The 24,091-nt window shown below is 46.3% G+C and overlaps 2 protein-coding genes across 5 annotated transcripts in view; one reads left to right on the top strand and one right to left on the bottom strand.

The window, feature by feature from the left end:
• Positions 1–222: 222 nt before the first annotated feature.
• Positions 223–1,936, top strand: XKR8 (XK related 8). Its single transcript, XM_065744394.1, has 3 exons — positions 223–515; positions 589–782; positions 1,206–1,936. Exons 1-3 carry the CDS (start codon positions 223–225, stop codon positions 1,934–1,936), a joined length of 1,218 nt encoding a protein of 405 aa, XP_065600466.1.
• Positions 1,937–4,251: 2,315 nt separating this feature from the next.
• EYA3 (EYA transcriptional coactivator and phosphatase 3) overlaps positions 4,252–24,091 on the bottom strand; it is a 218,572-nt gene continuing 198,732 nt past the window's right edge. For 3 of the 4 annotated variants that reach the window (XM_065744434.1, XM_065744432.1, XM_065744431.1), the window contains 12 exons: positions 20,502–20,639; positions 15,296–15,378; positions 13,641–13,824; positions 11,795–11,934; positions 10,719–10,802; positions 10,457–10,546; positions 9,288–9,346; positions 8,338–8,498; positions 7,121–7,235; positions 6,581–6,702; positions 6,209–6,309; positions 4,252–5,411 (listed from right to left, as the gene is read on the bottom strand). In XM_065744434.1, coding sequence (XP_065600506.1) covers positions 5,331–5,411; positions 6,209–6,309; positions 6,581–6,702; positions 7,121–7,235; positions 8,338–8,498; positions 9,288–9,346; positions 10,457–10,546; positions 10,719–10,802; positions 11,795–11,934; positions 13,641–13,824; positions 15,296–15,378; positions 20,502–20,639 — 1,358 coding nt within the window. In that variant the 3' untranslated portion in view covers positions 4,252–5,330. The remainder of the gene's footprint in view (positions 5,412–6,208; positions 6,310–6,580; positions 6,703–7,120; positions 7,236–8,337; positions 8,499–9,287; positions 9,347–10,456; positions 10,547–10,718; positions 10,803–11,794; positions 11,935–13,640; positions 13,825–15,295; positions 15,379–20,501; positions 20,640–24,091) is intronic. The other variant, XM_065744433.1, reaches the window with a different exon arrangement.

Raw genomic sequence — 24,091 nt, forward strand, 5'->3', positions numbered from 1 at the left:
TCGAGCAGAGCCGCGGCTCTGCAGAACGGGGCGGCCCCGGTGCGGCTCAGGAGAAGCAGCGCTGCTCGGGAGCGCTCGGGGTAACGCTGAGCCCGAATCGACGGCTTCAAAAACGACGGTTTGGAAAGAATCGCCCGCCGGGCTGAGCCGAGGGGGAGCGCTCCTCTCCCGCGGGGGGCGGCACTTCGCCGCGGGGCGGTGCTCGGGGCGGGGCGGCCGGGGATGGCGGAGCGCGGCCCGGCGCGGTTCGGGGCGCGGCAGTGGCTGCTGGCGGCGGGGGGCTGCGCGGCCGCGGTGTGGGACGTGGGCGCGGACGCGTGGGTGGCGGCGGGGTACGCGCGTGGGGGGCAGCCGGGCTGCGCGGCGCTGGGGCTGGGGCTGTGGGCCGCGGGCTCCGCCGCACGGCAGGCCTGCAGCTGGCTGTGGTTCCGCTCCGATCCGCCGCCGCTGCGGCCCGCGCCGTCCCGCCGCCTGCTCGCCGCGCTGCACCTCCTGCAGCTCGGGTACATCTACAGGTACGGCCCTCCCGGTCCGCGTCCCCCTCCGCTTGCGGGGGTCGGCCCCGCTCACCGCGCCGCGCTCCCGTAGGTGCGTGAGTGCGCTGCGCTTGGGATGGAGGCTGTGCCGGGAGGAGGCGGCGGAGGAGGAGCGGACCCACATGGCGTTCCTGGCCCACGACATCAGCATGCTGCGCCTCTTCGAGACCTTCCTGGAGAGCGCCCCGCAGCTCGCCCTGCTCCTCTACAGCGTCCTGCGCACCAGCAAGGCAGAGCCTGCCCAGGGTGCGGGGCCGGGGGTGCGGTGCTCGGGTTGGGGGGCCGGGGATGCGGTGCTGTGCTGCCCTCTCTGGAGGTGCTCCCCCACAGCCGTCCCCTCGGGGTTGTGCACGGGGGAGCGGACCCGGCCCCGTTTATCCTCGTGGGTCACACTGGGCCTGGGGGGAACTGGAGTTGAGTTGGGAGTGGGAACTTCTGACAATGGGCAAAGCGGGGGAGCATCCCCGGGAGCGGCACCGGCTCCTGCTCGGCGAGGGGAGGAACGGGGAAGCGAGGGGAGGGGAAACGGAGGTGCTGATGCTCTGAGCCTCCGAAGCCGCCGCTTTGCTGGCGGGGTTTCCTTTTCAGAGCTGTTGGGGGATGGGAGGTTCGGAGCAGGGCCAGCCCCAGCTTGGTCTGCCTTCCGCATGGCTGCTGTTCTGTTGGCAGGAGTGGGGATCTGCACTGCGTTCCTGTGTGTGACCTGGTCCCTGCTGGATTACCACCAGTCCCTGCGCTCCTTCCTGCTGGATAAGTACGAGATGGGCTGGGGCTCCTCCGTCGTCTACTTCCTATGGAACCTCCTCCTCCTCTGTCCCCGCATCCTGGCGCTCGCCCTCTTCGCCCTGCTGTGGCCCTACGGTGTGGCCGTGCACTTCCCGCTGGTGTGGCTGGCGATGTTCCTCTGGGTCAGCCTGCAGGGCACCGACTTCATGGAGTCGCCGGGCCCCGAGCAGCTCTACCGCGCCATAGTGGCCGTCATCCTCTACTTCAGCTGGTTCAACGTGGCACCGGGGAGGACGCTGCACCGCAGCATCATCTACCACGGCTTCATCCTGGCGGACAGCACGCTGCTGAGCCTGGCCTGGCTCTGGGGCCGCGCCCCCGAGGAGCAGCACCCGTACCTCATCCCGGTGCTGTGCACCGCGCTGCCCTGCTACCTGCTGGGGCTGCTGCTGCGCGTCGCCTACTACGAGTGGCTGCATCCCAACGTGAGAGCACCGCCACGGAGCGGAGGCGATGAGGTGGACGCTGACAGAGGGGCCGATGGAGGGGTGGAGCTCCGCAGCGTTTCGGAGCCGGAGCTGTTGAACTCACGGCTGCGTTACCTCGCGCGGAGCCACTTCCCGCTGTCGGCGCTGGCGGAGCCGCGGCTGCTGAATGGGGCGGCTGCGGTGTGAGGCCGCGCTGCTCCTCGGGGGGTCGTGCCTCATTGAAGCGGGTCGTGTTGCTGGGGACGGTCTGCCCCGTCCTCGCTCTGTGTGCCCCGGGGCTGCAGTCTGGCCGCTCGTTGCCGCAGCTGGGACGGGCTCGGTGCTGCGCCTGCACGGTGTGAGTGCGCTGTTGGTTGGGTCTCGTTATTTATTATTCACCTTTTCCAAAGAAAAACAAAAAAAAAGAAAGCACCCAATCCGTGCTTCGTCTGATGTCTGCTGCCACGGCCACTCCTCGTGGCAGTGGAGGGCTCGCTCCCTGCCCGGCAGTGGCTGACGTCTGTTTGCAGTCGGGCTTTTCTGCCTCTGCAGCGCTACCCACGGCCGTGGATGTGCCCACACTGCATCTCGGGTCACCAGCACTGGGTGAGTGCAGCAGCACGGGACGGCGGCACTGCGCGGCGTGGCTGTGCTGGGAGGAGGGTTACTTGCTGGATGTGTGCAAAAGGGAAGGAAAAAAAAAAAGACCAAGGAAAAAGAAAAAGGTGCTTTGTGCCTCAGAAGCCACAAGGTGCCTCAGAGCCCGGGCAAGGACACTGCAGAGAGCACTGCAGCACTGCCCTGAGCCAGCACGGCCACAGCAGAGCTGGGGAGGAACCACGGGGCTGCTGGACAACAGGCAGAAACAGCGACTATAGAAAATAAAAGACTTTATTATTATTTTTTTTCCAGTTCATAGGACAGTTCCCATTACACAGAACACACACGGCAGCGGGCAGCCCCAGGGCTCCCATGTGAGCACAGAAAGGGCTCTGTGAGCTCCCCCAGGACAAGGGCAGCCCCAGTGTCTGTGCAGCAGACGGTGGTGGGGGAGCCAGGAGGAGGCCACTTCCATTTGGCATTTGTCAGCAGTTCAGCTTACAGCCGGGATGGGAACAGCGAAGGGACACAGAAGCAAATCAATGCTTGGGTAAAGGCTCTGCCCCCGCTGCCTGAGACAGGAAAACACTTCAGAGCAGCCAGCAGAGGGAAAAAATAAAATCGCTGGGTCAGCCTTTATTAAACGAACACAGAAACGTACCATCAACCTCCTGTTATAAAAGTACTTTACATACATTCGAGACATCGTATAAATATCAGTATGAAATGCCACTGGCTGCAGTAGGTACCCACTCAGCTAAGATTTCCTTAAAACATTTTAAAGTAAACAACCAAAGCAGGGCCCCGTGGCTGTGGGGTGCTCGGTGTCCACAGAACAGAGCCTGAAAGCCCTGAACCCCCACGCTGGGCTGCAGGAGGCAGCGGCCACACTCTGCACTGGGAGTAAAGCACAGGGCCTGCCAGGTGGTCAGCAGTCCTGACCCAGGACTGGAGGTGCTCAGGGCCAGGCAGGATGTGGCCCTGGGCAGTGTGATGGATGCTTGCATGGCAAGCAGCCCGCAGCAGGGGCTGGTGGCTCTGAGGTCCCTCCAGCTCCAACCATTCTATGGCTCCAGCAGCAAACTATGGCCCTGCACCATCTCTACCCTCCTGCTCTGCACTCCTGGGGCAGAGGTTTTGGAGATACACAGATCTGGAATGTCCACCTGTGAGCAAAGCACTTGGCCAGCATCTAGTGCTGAACTGATGGATGAACAGATGGCTCCGACTCCTGGGGCCATCTCAGAGAAAGGCAAACTCCTCTGCTTTGTATTTATCTTTAAAGCCAAAACCAGAGTTGAAACAGAGACCTCTGAGCCCAGTCCCTCAGCTCCAGGGATCCCTGCCACGTGCCCTCAGCAGCCCCAGCAGTGGTGAGCAGAGCACAGGGACACACACCTCACATCGGTCCCTTACAGGACACAGCTTATGCTGAACCACCCCAGCACTCCCCCAGCACTGATATAAATGATTCCTCAGTAATTAATGCCATGAAAGGAACGCAGCAAACATCACCCACTCTTGTGGGCACAACATGAGCAGTCAGTGTCCTCCCTACTGTGCCTCTGAGACACCACAGGACACGGGTGGGTGATGCTGGGCTGGAAGGGTCTGGGTGCAGCTGCGGTGTTGGGCTCAGCAGCAAAGCAGACATCCGTCCTCTGTACACAAACCTCAGGCCATCAGGGGGCACAGGGGGGTGGCACACACCACTGACTGCAGCCTGACCTGGCACACAAGCAGCCCCCAGCCTCCAGCTGCTTTGCTGGCTAGCAGTACTGCAGCTCACTGACCCCAGACTTATTTTCTGAGATGGTAGCAAACAAAATAAAATAAAAATAAAATTAATCAGTGTATCCATCACTTCCAAGGCCAGCGTGCTCCAGGCTGGCAAGTCACAGTGTGTTACTGAATTAAGTACCTCTTGTCAAGGATTTTATTTTGTTTCTAACTATGTAGTTAGGCTAATGCAAAGAAGACAAGAAATTCCAATCTGATTCTACTGAAGGGAACATATTCTCACAAATGGAGTCAGAAAAGCAGAGGCAAACATCAGTTATCATATCCCTCTTTGTAGCATTCGTGAGAATTTAGTTCTCTCTCAAATTACTTCTCATCCAAATGAGGACTCTGTTCACATCTCAGCACTCTCTTCAATAGTGTTGCTCTGTCTCTAAGGTTCGTGGGCAGCTTCGTTTTCCCATAGAGTGAAAATCAGTGGGGTCTGGGTCATGGACAGCTGGAATCCAATGATCCCCTGCTCACTAACAGGGCTCGGTCATGTGCACTGTATACACACTGCCTAGAAGCCAAAGGGAACAACCAACAGCAACACCTCCCTGGACGAGGAACCACTGCTCCCAGAAATATTCCCTTCCTTTTTTAACTTTCCATAAATCCCACACTGAAGAAATAACGTAAGGATATTGTAATAAATTAACTGCTTTTGAACACCCAGAGAAGGAGAGAGGACACATTTTCACAGCAGTAGAGGTATTTTTGACATTTTCATTAATTTCCCGTGGAAAACAAAACAAAACATAAAACATAAAATAAAAAACAAACAATAGCTCTTTTTGGCTTTGCAAAACAAGGGAGGGTTTAGCTCTGCCATCAGTATTTTTCTATAAAAATAAGGTTTTATGTTTACTTGGGTTCTACAACTATGCTGAATAGAAAAGCAGAAGTATCTGAAAGAGCCTTCTCAGCTGCATTACCCCTCTCTCTGGAGTCTACCTGCCAGAAGGACTCAGCTGCAATCCCAAAGTCTCTTCGTCAGTCAAGCTCTAGCTCTGCTGAGTCTAGTGCTTCTTACAGGACACCTTTGGACTTGGCTGGGTCTGTGCTCCTGAGGAAATGACCTGGTGTCTACTGTACAATTTGCATCACGTCTGTTTTCTTCATCAAGCTGAAAATTAAGTCCCCACTTGTATGAGATCTTTGCCTCCCCAGTGACAGAGAGGGCTTGCAGGAGCTGCAGTCACACCTCTGCTCCAGCTGCTTACAGGAAGTCTAACTCGAGGGCTTGGTGAAGGGACACAAGGTCTGCATGGTTTGTGATCCTCCAGAAAGGCATGTTGTGCTGCAACGAGAAGATAAAGTCAGTTTTATTGGGGGTGATTTTACAGCAGGGTGGAAGCAGCCAAGGTACACCTGCAGCGTTGTGCAACACAGCATTTGTGACAGCACTGACAGATCTCAGCCACAAAGCACACCACTATCTGAAGGCCATGTTATCTGCACACCTCTCTGTGACAGGCACCAGCACTGACTGTCAGCTGCTCCACAAAGCCACGCTGGAAACCTCCACACTGTCTGTGAGGTGCTGCTTCACAGAGGAAACCCTTTGCAGGACTGTGAGGGAATCCATGTGGATGACAGCTCTGGCACATGGCACAGTGTGAAGCCTGAGAGATGCTGCCCTGACTGCAATCTGTGCACCTCACTGCCTTTAGTTTCAGGTGGATGGCCTATTCAGGGCTGTCCAAATCAATCAAACTGGTTGCTCCTCCTCCTCTGTAGTTCAGAATTAATGGCAGATGCTGCATATTGACCCAGCAAGTCCTGACCCCCTCAGTGCTTCTGAGAGAGGGCTTTATCTGTGCTATGATACTGCACCACAGTGCTCTGTTACAGGGACAGTGTTACACTAACAGACTGCAAATACACCACAACTGCAATCCTGAACAAGAGCAAAAGAGAAAACTTACACCAGAGAGCCAGATTAACTCTCTGTGTTAAAACAGTGACAGATCTTGCATTAAAGGCAAAGTGCTCACTCACTGCCCCTGGCTTGAAGAAGAAGAGTCCCTGCAAAAGAGACTGCCACTGTAACTTGCCTTTGAATCAACCCATTACCCCATCTCCACAGAAACCCACCTGCTTAGCTGCAACCTCTTCGTCATGCCCATCTCCAATTACCACATAGGTGACTTTCTTTCCAAATCGGGACACAATCCTCTCAAAGCAGCTCTCTTTGCCTGTTAAAACACAATCCCACTACAATGAGCCTTAGGCAGAAACAGCCTGAACAAGCCCTGCTGTCCCAGAATAAAAATACATTCCTGTCTTACTGTGATGGGGAGAACACCCAGTTTGGTTTCTAAGACCTGAAGCCATCACTATCAGCAATCATCTGCGTCTCCTCAGTCACAAGTGCTGCTGAGCTGCAGAAACTGTGTTTCCAATGTAAAAATCCCAGCTAATCCACAAAAATCACCAGAGTGCCAGGTACCCAGCACAGCCCCTTACCTATTTTTGTTGCACTATAAATATTTTCAATGGGAAACACCTCGCCCAATCCATACAGGAGAACTTTGGCAAGAGCTGGCACCAGTTGGGTGGTTGTGATCAGGATGTTCACACAGTTTTTTCTGAAAGAAAAAAACAACAACCAAAAACCACTTTTAAAAGCAGTTTTATCAGCAGTCAGTATAGTGCTGAAGGCCACTTGGCCTGGGCAGCTTGCTCAGCTTTCCAAAGGTGCCATCAACTTTGCTGCCCAGCCACTCTGAGGCTCAGAGCTTGGTTTTCTTTGTTTATTTTAAACAGATATTCTTCTGCAGGAATGCAATTCTGTGAGCACAGTCTTATGAAAAGGACCTTCCTAACAAAGGATGTTGTCACAGGAAGGTCTCAAAGGGTGCTCAGCAGTGAAGTTTCTGCACACATTCACTTCCTTTCCCAGAACCTGAGACAAGCAGCAGTACAATGACATGTTGGCACTACTGTAACTGCACTGAGAGAGCAGAATTGCTAAGACAGCGACAGACATGCTTCCAGCTTCCATACCTGGACTGTATGAGTAGCAGAGACTTCAATGCAGTTTCCAGCCAAGAATCTGTTAATACTTCTATATCAGTTCTTAGTCGCTGCAGAGCTTCCCTCTTCTGTGGGCTGAGAAGGCCTGGAAAGCAACACGAGTTAATTCAGCTGAGTTGCTAGGTCTAACAGACAGAGCCACAGCTCAGTCAACACCTGCCTGCTCTGCCACAGCCAACATCGTACTGAAGTCATCTGAAAGGTGAGACTATAACAAGACAACGGGGGAAATCAGCTCCCAGTGACACAGCTGAGCCCTGTACAGCTCTCAGGACACAAAATGCAGTTCTCAGAACACAAAAGTAGGTGTTGTGTGATGTCACCATGTATCTTCAGACACACAGTAAAACTCCACATCTGGGTTTCCCACATATAAAATACTCAAAAATGGCCTGCTCCCTACCAGAAATAAGGTAACTGTGGAGCACTGAAATGCAGACTTACACTTCTATAGCTGAAAGTTATAGTTTTGATCACCCACTTCTCAGAATGTCCACAAAATTGTTGTATCAAGTTTCTTTTGCATAGGCTAAGGGCACCCAAACCTGAAACCCACCAGGACAAGTTACTGGTCAGATGAGCAGCTCCAGCAGCTCCCATTTCTAAAGATGTCAATGCCAAGATTCAGACTAAAGAGAACTTTACTGATGTTTGCTATGAAATACAGCTGTGGCTTGCATCTTTATTCCTGCCTTGGTATTGGAAGGGAAGCACAAATAGAACATTTTTAAGTGACTTTGCAAACAGACTTAGAGATGTCATGTCAGACTGCGAGCACAGCACCCAAAAGGGTAAACATATTACTTGTTGACAATGGCATAATAATGAAGACACACATGAAAAGGCCTCCTAAGTGGAATAATGTAAAGTCATTTAGGCCTGTTCTGTGCAGAAATAGGCAGGCTTTCATTCAGAAGTAGCAAAGGGACACTGCCCCCAGACCCTTCTATAAGACACAGGACTGACTGACCTCTGTCTACGTGGTAACTCAAACACTGCACTGCAGTGCTGTTCAGTTCTGGAAGATGCACCCCCTCAGATCCCACAGAGATTCAGCACAATGGATACTTTTCATGTTCAAACAAATTTAGGAAAGCAAAAGCTTTGGAACTGCTACCAAGAAAGACTAAGCCTGGTGTCACCAGCTCTGCTTGGTGTCCCAGATCCTGGTGCATGGCAGCACTCACCTCCAACGTTTGTTTTGTATTTATCGTAGATCTCTCGTACCCTACGGTAGCGGAAGGCCAGTTTCCTCATCCAGTCCACTCCACCTTGCACACCAACTGATGAACTGTGATTGGCATTACTTCCTGAGCCACTGAAGCCATCCGTGGAGAAATTGTAGTTGCTGTTAAAGAAAAACTGCCCTGTTATGTGTGCCACAGTGTCAGAATCACAGCAACCTTTCTGGCTGGGGTGGAAAAGCACCACGAGGAAGAACTCTGCACAACCACCACTGCACCTCTGACACAGGAGACCAGCTGCTCTGAGCAATGGGCACTAACACCTAACTCACCTGCTGCCAGTCTGGAGCTGCTCTACTGAAATGCACTGATGCAGCTTCTCTTGCTCACCTTTCAGTACCAAACCTTCCTTTGCTATTTGCTCTCTTCTCTTTGATATAAACATTTTTCCCACTAGACCCTCTCGTTCTGCAGTGATAAATCTGAGCATAGTTTCTTTCTTCCTGACAGACAGGCACTGATCAGACCCTTCCATGAGCCAGTGCAGCTCACTAATGCAGCATACTGATCCACTCTGCCTGAGTGTGTAAATGATGAGCTCGCAGAGGGATGTAAAATGCAGGGTGACTCTCAAAGGCCCAAATCATCAAGCTTGGAGTGCTAGTTCCACTCATTTCACATGACTGAGAACAACATGTAACATTCAAAAGTTAGACAATATAATTCATGCTGTAATTCCAAAAGTCTTAATCTTTCGTAGGTCTTAACCTGCCCCCTCTGAAAAACAAACAAACACAGAAAACCACCCAGCAAATAAACATTTGCCAAATTTCAGCCCCTGCACAATGCTGGCCTCTATTCCTTAACCCCACTGCAGTTTGGTCCCTTCCCGAAGCCCCATAAAATAAACCTGACTGCATCTGCTCTGTGTCATGCATTCCTCAGTACACCACCTTAAATCCTGGCCGTTATCATCAGATGCCACATCTTCTATGTGCACCTGGTCACACTCCTGTTCAAGACAGAAAAAAAAACAAATCAAAAGCTGCTGTTGTATTCCAAAAATGCACCAAACTTTGCAGACTGAAAAAAAAAGAGAGAGAAACAACAATCCCTTCAAACTGCCAAGAGCAACACACCAAGCCATACTGCCCCCCAGGAGCCTATGTACAGCTTCCATTAGCTTTGTTTCACTTCACTCTGCCTACGGGTCCTTGTCAAGACTGGGACTTGAAGGACCAGAGATGTCTGAAAAAAGGATGCTGTTACAACATTTTCTGCTGCCAGCAAAGAAGAAACTTCAGTGTTTTTTAAACAAGTGGTACTGAAATTTCAATTCCAGTTTGGAAATCTATTTCTAACCACTCAGTTCCAGATGATGGTATAATTTCACACCTCCCTATATAGCTCACAGTACTCTCTTCACCACTGTCCTATACATCATAGCATAGGATGCTGCCATGATTAAAGCAAACATTTATATTTAACTTCTGTGAAAGTGCAGCAGAACAGAGAGATGTATTTTATTTGGCAAAGACTGATGTGCACAAGAGCATGGAAGTGGAACATAAGTCCCTTGAGAAGAACAGGAATGGGAGAGGAGCAGAGAAAGCTTGTGGGAATATTGGGGAAAACATCAGTATGGACAGCCTGCATGGAAGCACATCCTTCACAGCTGTTATACAACCAGTGTGACCTACTGGTACGCTGGCTGAGACTGTGAGTTGTACTCTGTCTTTGGGTCAGACAAAGCTCCAAATACTGGCACACATGTCCCTTTTTTTCCCCTGCATCTCCATTTCAAAGCAGGAACAGTGAAAGCAAAGTGCTTCCCAGTTCAGAATGAAACTGTATTACAAAGTAGGCATCACTCTTGATGGCTTAGCACAGGTAGAAACCCACAAGAGATGTAGGAAAGCTCAAGACTCAAATGTGCTCAGGATGCCTCTGTCTCAGATAAAAGAGAACACCCCATTAATTTGGCCATGGTCAGAAACTGTTCAGTTCTGGCAGATCACTACATTTCAGAATGGACTTGATGTGAATTACATCTGCCCTCACAAACCCTATGGTTTACCTACATAATGTGGAGTGTTGTGTGACAAAAACATTTGCTACGTACCTCCAAGTCGTTGAAAAACAGGTGAGTATCAGCTACCTCAAAAATCATCTCCTCCATGGACAGACCTGAACCAATCACTAAAGTTGGATCCTGGCAAAACAAAAAGAGAGAACGTCAACTCTTTTTTTCCCCAAAAACTGGCAATTAGAAGTATCACATTATACACTGAAAACAAAATATCATTTTTCTATTCATTTTACAGAAATTACCATTTACTTCTGCATAACAGATTGCTTTTCTTCCACACAACAGATGGTATTACCTTGCCATATTTTTGAGCATAAGACCCTGTGAGAAGTGAATGGAAAATTATGATGGTCTCATCCAGGTCCCAGAGAAACACTCGCTGTGAAGAGAATAAAAGCAAGTTAGAGCTGAGATATTCCAAGTACAGACCTACAGTAAAGCAAGTTTTAGGGCTCATTTTGTGGGTAGTTGCAGATATGAACAACAGTACTAATTTCACAGGCTAAAGGAGTTATTAAACTTCTTCAGTTTAACATGGTGGGGTTCATACACTGGAACAGTGCATACACACAGGACAAGACTCTTGATCAAACTTTTCTCAAACTTTCTCTTGCTTTTATAGTTACAAAAGAAAAAAAATAAGTTATCATGAACTTTAAAGCACTGCTGGTATAGAAATGTACTGTCTGTGATGTAGAGAGCACCAGGTAAATGACCTTGGTGTTTATCAGACACTTTTATTAATGAAGATTGGATGTTGTGACAAGCAAGGTTTCAGTACAGAAGGACTCTGATAAACGTCAGAAGTTAAGCCAAGAGGAACTACAAGAAGTTCAACAACTGCACAGCTAACAGCCCACAACTACATGGAAGGGAAAGTGCCAAGATGATGGCAAGGAATTCTTCCTTGTAGTGCTAGATGGAAAACTGCAGTGGAAAAATAAAGGGGCAAATTGCAGCATGGGAGATTTTGGTTGGAGAAAAAAAAACCTTCTGCAGGTGGGTGTGGCAGTCCCAGGACACATCACCACGCAGATGCAGGATCTTTAACCTAAGAGATTCTCAAGACTTGGCTGGACAAAACCAGTCACCCTGGCCTAGTGATGGGGACAGCCTTGCTCCAAGCAGGAGTCTGCACGAGGGACACCCAGACCTCTGCTCTATTGAAACCACCATAATTCTAAGACAAGCTTAAGTGAAGTTTGTCAAGGGCCACTAAATAATTAACTAATCTTCTCAAATAACAGGGGTTATGGGAATTTTCTAGATTATCCCCTTTCATTTCCAAGGATATAGGAGGAAAGAAAGAGAGGAGAATGTGAACCACCACACCATTCTGCAATTCTGTCTGCAGAAAATATTCCCACTTACTTCCAGTTCACTGTCTTGTGAAGAAGAGGTGTCTGCTTTCCTTTTCCCCCTGTTCTTCCCAGGGATATTTTTTCTTGTCTGTTCATCTAACTCTTTACTTGCTGTTGCCCTTGACAATGAGGGACTCGTGGATGCATCTCCTGCAGAAAAAAATCAAATAGCTCTCACCCCCTGTTTTATTACTCCATAGTTTCTTCTAACATCTCTTGATACTGTATCAGAAACTCTTAATCTGGAATGAAACTACAAAGAAAAGTGTTGAGTAATGTCTGTCCATTCTACATTTCCCTGGTTTGTCAAATGCCTTTTCTGTGTTGAGCAATCCTATATGAGACATGCTGTTTTCACTCTGCATACACTACTCTTGTTCCACCATAATACAGCTTTTGACCAACAGTTAAAACAACAGCCACTGTACAGTTATCTGCAGTGTGTTCATCACACACAAACCCACAGTATGCTAACTATTCATCATACATGCTTACACTACAGCTACATCACCACACCCTCATAAATCAATCAATCACAGGAACATACTTGGCCCTGGGGACAAAGACCTGGCCAAACAGCACAGCCATTACTGAAACATGAGTACACTACAGAGCCTATTCTGTGACTGGTAAGAACAGGGAAAGGACTCTAAAATACATAAATAAGTGACCACAATGGGAGATACCCTCTGAATCCTTTACTAACAGTTCACTCAGAAGATGTAGTATCCCATGTGTCTGACTAGCCAAGAAATAGGACTAGAACTCTATCAGGAATGCAGAAAGGCACAGGGTCATCCATGTCTTCATCCAGAGCTACCAGCCAGATTACCCAGACCAGTTTCTGACTATGAAGCCAAGGCAATCTGAAAGAGTTTGAATTCTGTCTGGGTCTCGAGCATGAAGTAATTCATGAAAACTGGGCAATTCTTATGAAAATGACTTCAGAATGGTCAGTTCAAGAGTGCTCCTGAACTAAGAAAACATCACTGAGAATGTTAACAACTGGACCATTCTCTGGCCAGTGCCTTGAAATAACAGGTTGATTGCTTACAGCATTCACAATCAAATAAAAATAACTTTAGGAGGGTAGGTCTCCTGCTGTTCACCTCAAATAGAGGACAAATACTTCTTGCAAGAGGCAAACCTCTTGATTTCCAGCATCACAGTGCACTGTTTGTCACCACCTGCCTACAGCATCCCACAAGGTAAATATAAGAGTACTTTTGAACATCACCAAGTGCAAGATCACTGATGTGTATGCTTTGCTCTCTATCCTTGCTTTCTAGCTGCTCAAATGAATTTGAGGACTGTGTGATCACCAGTGTGCATCATCAGGGAGCACTCAGGATATAACTGTGTCTGTAGAAACTGAAAACAAAGAGCGAAACTCTCATGATATCTAAGTCTGGTAAAACTCCTTGAGTCCCATGGCATGAGAAGTTACACTGGAAGGGAGCACTTCCTGGCAGGAACTGTGTTTCTGGTATCCACTGACAGAGCATATCTACACACCGAGCCCTGACACATGACAGGAGGCAACATACCCATAGAGCTGCTGTCAGCTCCTCTTCCAGCCACCCCTGGAACTCCCTCTCTCTACGGCATTCTGAGCACATGGTGTGTGTCTCCTGAATCACAGCAGTGTAAGACTTCCAATATACAAGTCTGTCCATCCCACCATACAGACTGCACATGAGTGAGGCAAGCGTGACAATGGAAAGCAAGCATCCTGTCCAGGTCAGAACACAAAGGTGCTGCATTTACATTTTGGAACAAAGTTTTCTCCACGTCTTTACACTGCACTGTTTGTAACAGGTATCTTGCAGCCACCCTGTTAAAGATGCAACCATTACCAGAGGAATGTCTCTGCACTGTCCTTGTAGGCACCATGGCGTTTGGTTTTTCAGGTGGATACGTAGCTGTTGCTAATGCAGTACTCTCCGCGTTGCTGTCTGCTGGTGTTATGACTCCAAAGCCAGAACTTGGGTAACACGTCTGGTACTGACTCTGGCCAAGGATTGTGTATGTAGGATAATCCTATTAGAAGAAAGGATTGGTTACAATAGTATACTCCTTTCAGAAAGTATTATAAAAGATGACTTTTATACTAGATAATGCTCGTCAAAGAGAAACGTCAGCAAGAGCATAATCTGACTTTATGCTATTTCCTTCTGAACACAGAGGAAATCCCCCAAAATGATTGAGATACAACTTCCCAATGCAGGTAAGTTCTGCCCACAGAAGGCCAGAAAACACAGAGCCCTTCTTCTGCCTCCAGTTTCTTCAAAAATGAATTTATATGAATGACATGACAGTTACAGGGGAGTATCAAGTGGATGCCAAGGCATCACTCCACTCACAATGTCTTCTACAATTAGTGGCTCTGTCATGTGTTTTACTTGCTGATATGAGATGCACTGACAGTGACAGAGAGCAGCCTTGGCTCTGGCTCAGTATACAACCCAGCCACAAGAGCTAAAGACCTAAGAGCTACTCATGCACAGACTCCAGGAAGCAATCACACTGCAGACTGTGATACAAGGCATCCTTTTCTTGATGACAATTCACTCATTTAGAAGGTGATCACAGAAATCAGTCAGGGCACCTGAACTCAGGCTATACTTGAGGATTTTCATTTCTGCTATCGATGTTAATGAAAACAGCCACCTCCAAATGCCACGTCACTCTCTTCAGGCACACTCTTCTGCTCCCTCAAGGAACATCCTGGGTTTGTGAACTCACATCAGTCTGCACCACCACCCAGGAAAGCCCTTTCCATAAAGCAAATTCATGTTAATGGAAGAACCCTAAAAAGTAGCAGTGTAAGCACACAAGGATTTTGCTTCAACCCTTGGATTTCCCACAGCTCCTATACCCTTAGTCTGCAAAGCTGTGATTCTGAAGGGTTCATCTGTAACATCTAAATATGCAGGATGCCAGCGAACTGCTGACTGGAGGGAGAACACAGTGCTATCTATTATTCACAGGTCATGGTGTAAGGGGGAAGGGCTCTGTGTTCACCTCACAGCATCTTAATTTTGTTTTATTCTAAGTACCAGAAAGCTTATCCCACTCACTTCTGCTTATTTGTGCACAATCTATTTTCCTGCTCTTGCTAGGGGAGAACAAAGGCATTCAAAAGATGTCTAAACATAATCCTCCACTAGTTTGATTCTGATAATAGTTCTTTTCCTTCTTCTCCAGTGCCTCTCACGGAGGATCTCAGTGTTGTGGTTAAGGTTCCCCCACAATCAGCAGATAAGGAAACAGCTATGGACAGCTCAAGTAAGTTGGCTGCAAAGGCCAAAGGGAACAGCAGTATGGTCAAAGATCAGCAAAAGTAATTTAGCTGACTATGAGTTACAAACAGAATGCTGTAACTTTAATATTTATTGCCTTTCATTTAAAGTGGTGCAAATATTTTGCCTTCTTACATTAGTTTTGAATAATGTGCTACACAGAAGTGAACAAGATGCTGCACATAAATATAACAAGGAGGAAGTTTTACCTGTGAGATGCTGGCTACTGCTGATGTGGAAATATTGACAACAGTTGAGGATGTAGAGACTGGACTGGCATTGGTAGTTGACGCTGTAAAATTAAGAATTACTGCATATATATATTTGTTTATGATCAGTATGAGAGACAACACCAATCTCAAGTGTAAAAGTCAGTTCTTACAAGGTTTATATGGAAGTATTTGTGTTTCTAACAGCCAAAAAAGTGTTGGGGTATACCTAGAAACCAGCTACAATTCCACTGGGCTTAGACAGGAGGAGAGCTGGCACTCAGTGATCTTTAAAAACATTATTTTTCAGAATTTCAGAAATTTTATCCAAAGCTTTTAAAAAGAAAACATTTTCTTTTCAGCCTGCTAAGCAATTGGTGTATAATTAATATTTAATATAATCATACCTTTATTACAAGTTTTAAGAAGACAAAAATCACATTCTGATATTTAACTATTAGCAATTAGAAATGAATCAGGATAGACCGTGGATACGAATGTGTTTAAATCAGTTCTGGTAACAATGAAGTTTCTGTTTCCACTGGAATTAGTATACTTAGATTAACTGGATCAAAACAAGAAGTAGTAAAAATAATTCAAATAATATAAAAATGATGCCTCCTATTACAGAAGAGGATATTTCTCCCCATACTCTGTGACATTACCTCTTGTTTTTGGAAGAGAGTTTCTGAACGAATTTGTCATGTAAGAAAAATATTTGTTAGAAAATATTTGTTAGAAAAATATTTTCAAGATGTTTAATACTCCTCATGTCAACGCAATGAGGTCTTCTAAACACAGCGAGGCAGCCAGAGCACCTTCTGGGAACAAGGGTCACTGAGCAGATGCTATGGTTTTACAGCAACAGGGCCGTGCCATTAAACATTACTCCACACAAGGTTTCAGGAACCTCAAGGATTAGTGGAAAGAAATAGGGAAATCAGCACAAAGGCACCACATACTAAATCAAGGGTCAAGAAATACTATGTTGTGCTAAACCTTCCTTCTCTGCATACAAACAAAACCAACAATAGTTAGACCCTTATGAAAAGGCTTGCAGAAATCCACAGTATCACCAACTGTAGCACCACTTCAAGAAAAGCCTTTCAGCAAGTAACATCCATGTACAATCCAACCCAAAACAGAAATACTCGAGATCCTGAACGCTTCAATCTTTCTATCCTAGGGAAGCTGCAAAGGGGAAAAAAACCCACCCCAAACTATTAATCAATATACACTTCATTAGGGCAAACACAGGTACTACCTGGTGAACAGTTCCCAGAAAGAGGAATGGATCCCGAACATGCTTCAAAAAGCATGAAAAAACGAAAGAAATGTATCTTAAAAGAGGTGCAATAATGCAAAGTACGAGAGGTGGGAAACGTGGAGAGGTCTTTCTCTTCATTGCAGAAGCAGCAATGAAAGCAAGTAATTAGGCCTTGGGAATCCCCTAACAGATAGGAGCAACAGTGTTCAAAAGCAGGTGGGAAGGTGTTTCGGAAGGTGAACATTTAGAAAAAGGGGAAAAGGCTGCACTGAACAGCAAAAATGGCCATGAAGATACACAAGTGCAAACAGTAGCTATGCAGCTACTGGAAGCAGCAGTGGATACTGCTCATCGGCAGCTGCTGAAGAGCAGGAGAGTTTCCAAAGTGTATGTATTACTGAAACAATGAGAACCTTAAAAAAAAACGCAGGGCACTAAGAAGAGCAGCTCTCCAGAAGAGTTCCTCCCTAACGTAGAATGAACCCATAGAATGAAGCTGGAGGAGCTGAGAAGCTGGAACTTTTGAGAAGCCAGAATCATCCTACCCCTTCTCATCTGCAGTGATCTGAAGAGGCTGCATTGCTGCTGAGATGGATCACACAAGACATCATAGAAAAAAGCTTCCAACAGCTGGGACTCTGCTAAAACACAGCCTCCCCACAATGAACTTTGTTGTTTATCTTATAAACTCTGGTCTCATTCCAAATTTCTTTTTGAATTACCCCTTATCTATACAGCGTAACAGATCAGATCTTTACAAGCAGCTCTTACTAACCTAATCACACAACCCTTTCTGGCTCAGCCCCTTTACCTGCAAATGGGCCGAAACCACACAAAAATGTTTGGCATGGGTGTGCCAAAAGGACTATTCATGACCATTTCACAGCCTCAGTTTTCACAGACCTGCAAACACAAGCCTTTGCCTTGAGGCTGTCACATCTATCTCTTCTCTTTACTGCCCCACTTGCTGGGAAAGGAAATGGTGATTAATGCATTTTATGTTTCACTTGGCTGCTTTGCTCACATAGGAGGAGGCTAGGCAAGCAGGAGCCATGTCACTTCCAGAACCTCATGGAGCCTCTGCCACTGCCACCACAGCCACAGCTACTGTAAGCAATGTCACATCCTTACTGAAGTATCTTAATACCCCGACCAGGGCACTCTGCTGCCTCATTTATTCCCACCTGTTTGCTGTGGTACATCAGCTAGCAAAGTCACCCTGTGTCACCTCGTGCAGAACTGTCTTTGACAAACTTCTCTTCGTGATCAAGACCAGTGCTAATGAAACACTACGATTTATTTTGCCACTGGGCCGCCTAGAGACCATGGAATCAGACTGGCTTGTGTTGGAAGGGACATTAAAGACCATGAAGTTCCAAAGCTTGCTATGGGCTGGTTGCCAATGGCCAGATCAGCCTCTAGATCAGGCTGTCCAGGGCCCATCCGTGACCCTGAGCAGCTCCAGAGATGGAGCACCCTTCTGGACAGCAGTGTCAGCACCTCACTGCACTCAGAGTGAAAAACTTCCCCCTGACATCCCACCTAAATCCCCCTCTTTTAGATTAAAATCACTCCCCTTCATCCTATCACTATCAGACCATGTAAAAAGTCACTCTCCTCCTGTTTAGAAGCTCTCTTCAAGAGTCCCCTCTTCCCCAGGCTGAACACCCCTACCTCCCTCAGCCTCTCTATAGCAGAGAAGCACCAGCCCTCTGAGCATCCTTATGGTTTTCTGTGGACCCTCTCCAACAGATCTATATCTTTCTTGTACTGGAGGCCTCAGACCTGGAAGCAGTACTCCATCCAGATGAGGCCTCATGAGGGCAGAGAAGAGGGGCACAATCCCCCCCTGCACTCTGCTGATGCAGCCCAGGTTACTGTTGGCCTTCCAGGCTGCAAGCATGCACTGCTGCTCATGTCTAGCTTTTCCCCACCAGAACCTTCAAGTCCTTCTCCACAGGGCTGCTCTCAATGAGCTCTTCTCCCAGTCCATACACATATCTGGGATTGTCCAGACTTAGGTGTAGCACCTTGAACTTGCCCTTGTTGAACCTCATTAGAGTCACACAGGCCCACCTTTCAAGCTTGTTCAGAGGTCCCTTTGGACAACATCCCTTCCTTCTGTCTTACCAACTGCACCACTCAACTTGGTATCATCTGTTGTATTTCTAATCTTAAACCATGAATCTGAAAAGGAAATTAGGAAGAAACATTACACTGGGCTTTTTACTGTTGCAACGAGTCAAGGCTGAGCAAGTACCACAACATCCTATATGTCTTTCCTATCTGTAAATGCCATGCTAAAACCTCTTTATTAGCTAACTACTCTCCTTTTCTTGGCACTCATCATACTACCTTTGGGGCCCCAAGCAGATGACAGATACTGATAAACTAGAGCAGGTCTGGCACAAAGCCACCAAAACAGTCAGGGAGATGGAGCACATGCCCTGCAAGGGAAGGCTGTGCAGCAGATACAAGCTTGAAACTCTATAATGAAGTCAAATAAATGGAACCAAATTCAATACTGTGTTCATTAAGATCTATGTTAGGGGAATCTTTCAACCCAGCAGAGCTCCTTTGGTTCAGCTGCAAGCTGGCTACAAATATTATTCTTTGCATTATAGGGCTTCTCCTATACACATTCTTTAGTTCCTGCACTTGATGTTACCACACTGTTTTGCTTTATTGTTGATCCAAACTTTCCAGAATTGATCGTTTCATTTTCTGTTGGTAGCCCACAGTCTGCATGTTCATTAAGCTCCTTCACAGAATAGTGTTATTTGGAAAAGTAATAACATTATCTTCACTAGGGGGATAAACTGAAGTAACAAAGCATCCTCAGGGAAGGCTGTTTGGGCTGCAAAGAGATGGTTTCCATGGGGTCTGATATCAGCATGCTACATCAAAAACGAAGTTATCAAGAAGAAAGTCAGGCTCTTTATGCAGGTGCAAAGCAGGAGAAGGACAGAAACGGTCACAATATGAGAGATGCTCTGACCTGACAAAGGTAAAAATGTCACTGTTATGACAGTCACTGGAGGAGATTTCATCACCATCTTTTGAAGGTTTGTGAAACCCAAATGGGAAAAGCCCTGAGCAACCTGGTCTGAACTCAGTGCAACTGTTCCTCGAGCAGGAGGATGAACCAAAGACCCCTGAAGACTCAGAATTACACAATTAAAGTCACATAGAATATAGATTAAGAATTCTTGAACTGCTCCCTAAACATTATAGAGACACATTTTCATAATTCATCACCCATGCACAAGTGGCAAAAATTCAGTCTAAAAGAAGTATCTGTTTGCACATATTTGCCACAGTCAACAAGACATCATTATTCAGCTAAATAGCCTATCTAAAACTTGCTTTGGAAGCTGGTGAAATACAGCACATGGCTTCTTAGGTATGATTCTTCTGGCACTGGGAGTATCTGCAGGCTAGTTCTGTAATTACAAATTCACTTTCTAGGTGATTTTCCAAGCTGGAGGCCTCACACAGCAACACAAGTAATGTATTTGTGTGGGGGATAAGCTGTGTGTGTGCGTTATCATATCTGAGCCCCCTTCTTCCAGACATAACAACAACAAAATGCAGTCTTGGTCAGCGTATTTACTGACTTCGAGCTAAAAATCTACCAACAAAGATCTGCAAGAACATTCCCAGTAAATGCATGCAAAAGAACACAACATTTAGTCAGTCTCCTTTCCCCATCCCATTTGTACTTCACCCTGTGGAGTCCATCAGCGTGGCACCAACAAGCCAGCCTGGTGCATACAGAGGTACGTAGCAAATACAAAACCAAACACATACACACACACAAATAGGAAAGAGACAAAGCATAAAGAAGCATGCACAAACCAAGAACAAACGTGCAAGCCTCTCTATTTGTGGTACTCAATTAGGTGGAGAGAGATGCAGATAAAAACCATGCCAAGTTACCTTCAATGGAATAAGAATAATGTGCTGGGCTGGGCTGGCTTGTGGTTAACCCTGTAGTGCAGGTAAGAACACTGTGCTGACTTGTAGATGGAGTCTGAATTAAACCACTTTCAGGTTTCATACCTGGCCACAGTGCACCTGAATCAGATAAATTGGACCAGTTATAAATAAATATGCTGGGACCAAATAGCATGCTGCTACCTCAGATTGTTTTTGGCTTGTCACAAAAGCAAGGAACAAATCACACATGAAAATGTTTAATTTCTGCAATAGGAAGTGCTGATAGTCAGGTAGCAGGTGGATTAGGGCTGCTGCCAAAACTTGCTGAAAAAAGAGAATATTAAAAACACCAACAAGACTTCTAAAGCTTTCAAATCAAAATCCATCAGTGTAACAGTAAGGCTCACTGCTAGGCAGGTTGGAAGGAACTGCTAATCCCTGATCAGCTAGCATATAGCAAAGCTGGGTTTGGAATCTACTAAGGTCAATAACTGTACTCCTTCACTAGCTTTGGGGTCAAATACTTAAAAACAAGCTAAAAGTCAGTTCTTTGCAGACACTGAACACAAGGGAAAAGAGAGCTCAAAGGAAAAAAAATCTCTAAGTTTCCTCCAGATTTTCTGACATTCTTGAAAGCCCTCCCATCTGTACCAACACTGGCCAAAGGACATGCAGCAGTGTGATTTTTAATTCCCATGTACAAGGCACACACAGGCAGAGTGCTTTCAGTTCACGTGATGCATTAAGTTCTGCTGTGCTGGCAGCAGTGACAACAGTGTCTGACCACAGGAACTCACCAAGGCCTGATTCTTCAGGTTTGTTTTCTTTTAAAATGTTTCTGAACTCAAAGTTCTCTTCGTGTGTATGTGTGTTTGTTTCTTGCAATTTTAAGTCTTTGTGTCTGAAAGCTGACTGTTAAAGATTCAAGATGCTGCAACTTCTCTACCCTCCTGGACGAAGATCTACTTATGGAAAGCAGGAAAAAATTCCCTTGGAATTAGATATTCCATTTTCAAGAGTGGGTAGAAGAGAATTACATTCAGTCTTCTAACAGCAGACTGACAGAAGGATGCTGAGGACCACCATAAATAGCATTTATGACTGCAGTTATCAACTTAAGAGCAGTTAAAGTTGTTGCAACCCCCAAGCCCCACCAGTTGGGGTTAACCTACACCCAGTGAAAGGCACTTCTTCCTGGACTACAGTCAAAAAGCAAAATTAGTTGTGAAGATCTACTTAGAAACAAGAAGAAATGTGCAAACCATAGGGACAAAGGCCATTTGGAGCTAGACACAATGTTCAAGACCAGCAGAAAGATGACCTTCCATCTCAAAACCCATTCAACCTTGGGAGGGTAAAAAAATCAAATGAAGTTACTCATCTGTATGGGTTTTCAGGGTTTTGATTCATGCTCATTATGGTTTCAAACCTTAAAAGCCATGGTAATTAGCAAATAACAGGGAAATAATGATTTAAGGAGGACTACAGAAAATGCAGGGCAAACATACAGGAAACAGATATCCTAAGGAGAGCAGAAGGTATGGTATTTTTCTAAGTAGCTTTTAGAGAGGACACTAACTAACAGTTTCTTACAGTGCAAGATCAGTGGGCAAGCAGTACAGAACACCAAAATCAGACAGTCACAGAGCATACCAACATGCCTACCCACTGTGATGGTGAAACACAAACCACGTCTGAACGCTGCAGGACAGTTATCACACAAGGGGTGTAAAGCCAGATCAGATAAACATGTCAGAGGTGGCCACAGGGTTGGCTGGATGCAGGTGCAGCAGCTAACTCAGCCATTTTCCAGACCCTGCCTTCCACGACTGTGTCTTGGTCATCCCTCAGTATGCTTTCTATATGACACACCATATTCTGTTCAGTGAGGCAACCCCTGGGCCTGGTGATACACGTCCTTCCATGCTGTTCTGCAGCATTACAGCTTCAAGGATGACACAGAGGATAAGGGGGCACAAAACACCTCTGCATCAGATGGCAGCACTGCAGCTGAGGCAGAGGAATGTCACAGGACACACGTACGGAGACAGAAAACCCCACACAGGACAGATCACCACTTGTATGGTCTTCCTGAGTCCTCGTAAGCCATCATTATTTGCAATGCTTCTAACACAACTAAAAGCCACAAGGCTTATATCATAGAATCATCAAGGCTGGAAAAGACCTACAAGATCATCCAGCCCAACCATCATCACTCGTTTTAATACTGCTTTTCACAAGTGTGTTCTGCATGTAACAGTGCCCTACGCCAAAAAAGGTATTACAGCACAAGGAAAAGTCTCAAGTAAGCATGCTATGTTTTACATATATTTATATTTTTATATATAGGCCTTCTCTTCCCTGAAAGCAGCACCCTGAACTGAGTGTTTGACAGCTGGCTTGAATTTCATACATAAGATACTTCTGGCTTTGCTCCTAACCCACTATGTCATCCTTTTTGACAAAGAATAAAATGCACAAGAAGAGATGCAATGCTTTGGAGCACACCTTGGATATGCTGGTAAAATATCTAATCAATCTAGCCAGCATCTAGGTCAATCTAGGCAAGTTCTCACATACTCAAAGAAATATTATGAGTAGATACATAAATAGACTTTCCTTAGCACTGCACATGGTTAGTCCTGGACCCTCCTCCTGACCCACACCGTCCCAGTATACAGGTACTGCTCCAGAATGATTTCCATTACTGGAAATGTGACTTCTAACATTTCTGTAACACTTAAATTTAAACTAAAAATTCAGCTACTTAATAATAGTCGACAAAATCCTTACCAAGACATTTCAGTAAATGAACTGATTGCATTTCAGAACAAGTGTAACAGACAAAAGTTGCTATGATGTCAACAGAAAATGCTCATCTCTTGCCTAGGTCTCCAGAAGATACTCTGAACGCAACAGTAGAAATTAATAAACACCTAATTACTGGAATTAATAAACATCTAATTACTGGGGGGAAAAAAATCACAGTACCCAACACTACCACCAACAAAACATCACAAAATCCTAATGAAAAACCCTAAAAATATACAACAAAAAGCAACAACAAAAATTCAGAGTCAAATGTATAATGCCTTTATAAAACACCTTTACCTAAAACTTCAAACGAGCATTTCCAACATTTCCTATTACAAAAAAACAACCACACAGCACTGTCAAATGCCTAAGAACCTTCGAAGCAGCCTCAGTGCACTGCCCACAGCAAACTATCAGCAGACACCAATCCAGGGAAGGAAATGAAAGCACAAGCCAGTGTTTGGATGCACTAAAAAGACTGAAAGTGGAGTGCAGGCAGCAGGAACTAAAGGTGCTTTGCAATGCCTGTTATGGGCTGGGTCAGGCACACAGTCAGCAGGAGACCACTTGGCACCACCCAACACTACCATGGCACAAAAAGAAGACAAGAAGGGTTTAGAAAGATAGCAGACCAACTGCCCTAGCTACCCTGCAAGTTACACCCTGCAAAGTTTCTTCCTTATGGCATTTGAGCACTTAGAACTATGTATTAATATAGCACAAATGCGATTTGGGAGATACTGTGCAAGTAAACCCTTGTGGTCCCACCATTCTCT

The sequence above is a fragment of the Cyrtonyx montezumae genome, unplaced genomic scaffold (genome assembly GCF_038088225.1).
Source record: "Cyrtonyx montezumae isolate F1298 unplaced genomic scaffold, pur_monq_1.0 scaffold_31, whole genome shotgun sequence".
Lineage (NCBI taxonomy): Eukaryota > Metazoa > Chordata > Aves > Galliformes > Odontophoridae > Cyrtonyx > Cyrtonyx montezumae.

Excerpts from the sequence above, each read along its gene's own strand:
- XKR8 (XM_065744394.1), top strand. The coding sequence starts at position 223 with ATGGCGGAGCGCGGCCCGGCGCGGTTCGGGGCGCGGCAGTGGCTGCTG. Across the intron at positions 516-588 it reads CAGCTCGGGTACATCTACAG|GTGCGTGAGTGCGCTGCGCT; the intron begins GTACGGCCCTCC and ends GCGCTCCCGTAG. Across the intron at positions 783-1,205 it reads CAAGGCAGAGCCTGCCCAGG|GAGTGGGGATCTGCACTGCG; the intron begins GTGCGGGGCCGG and ends TTCTGTTGGCAG.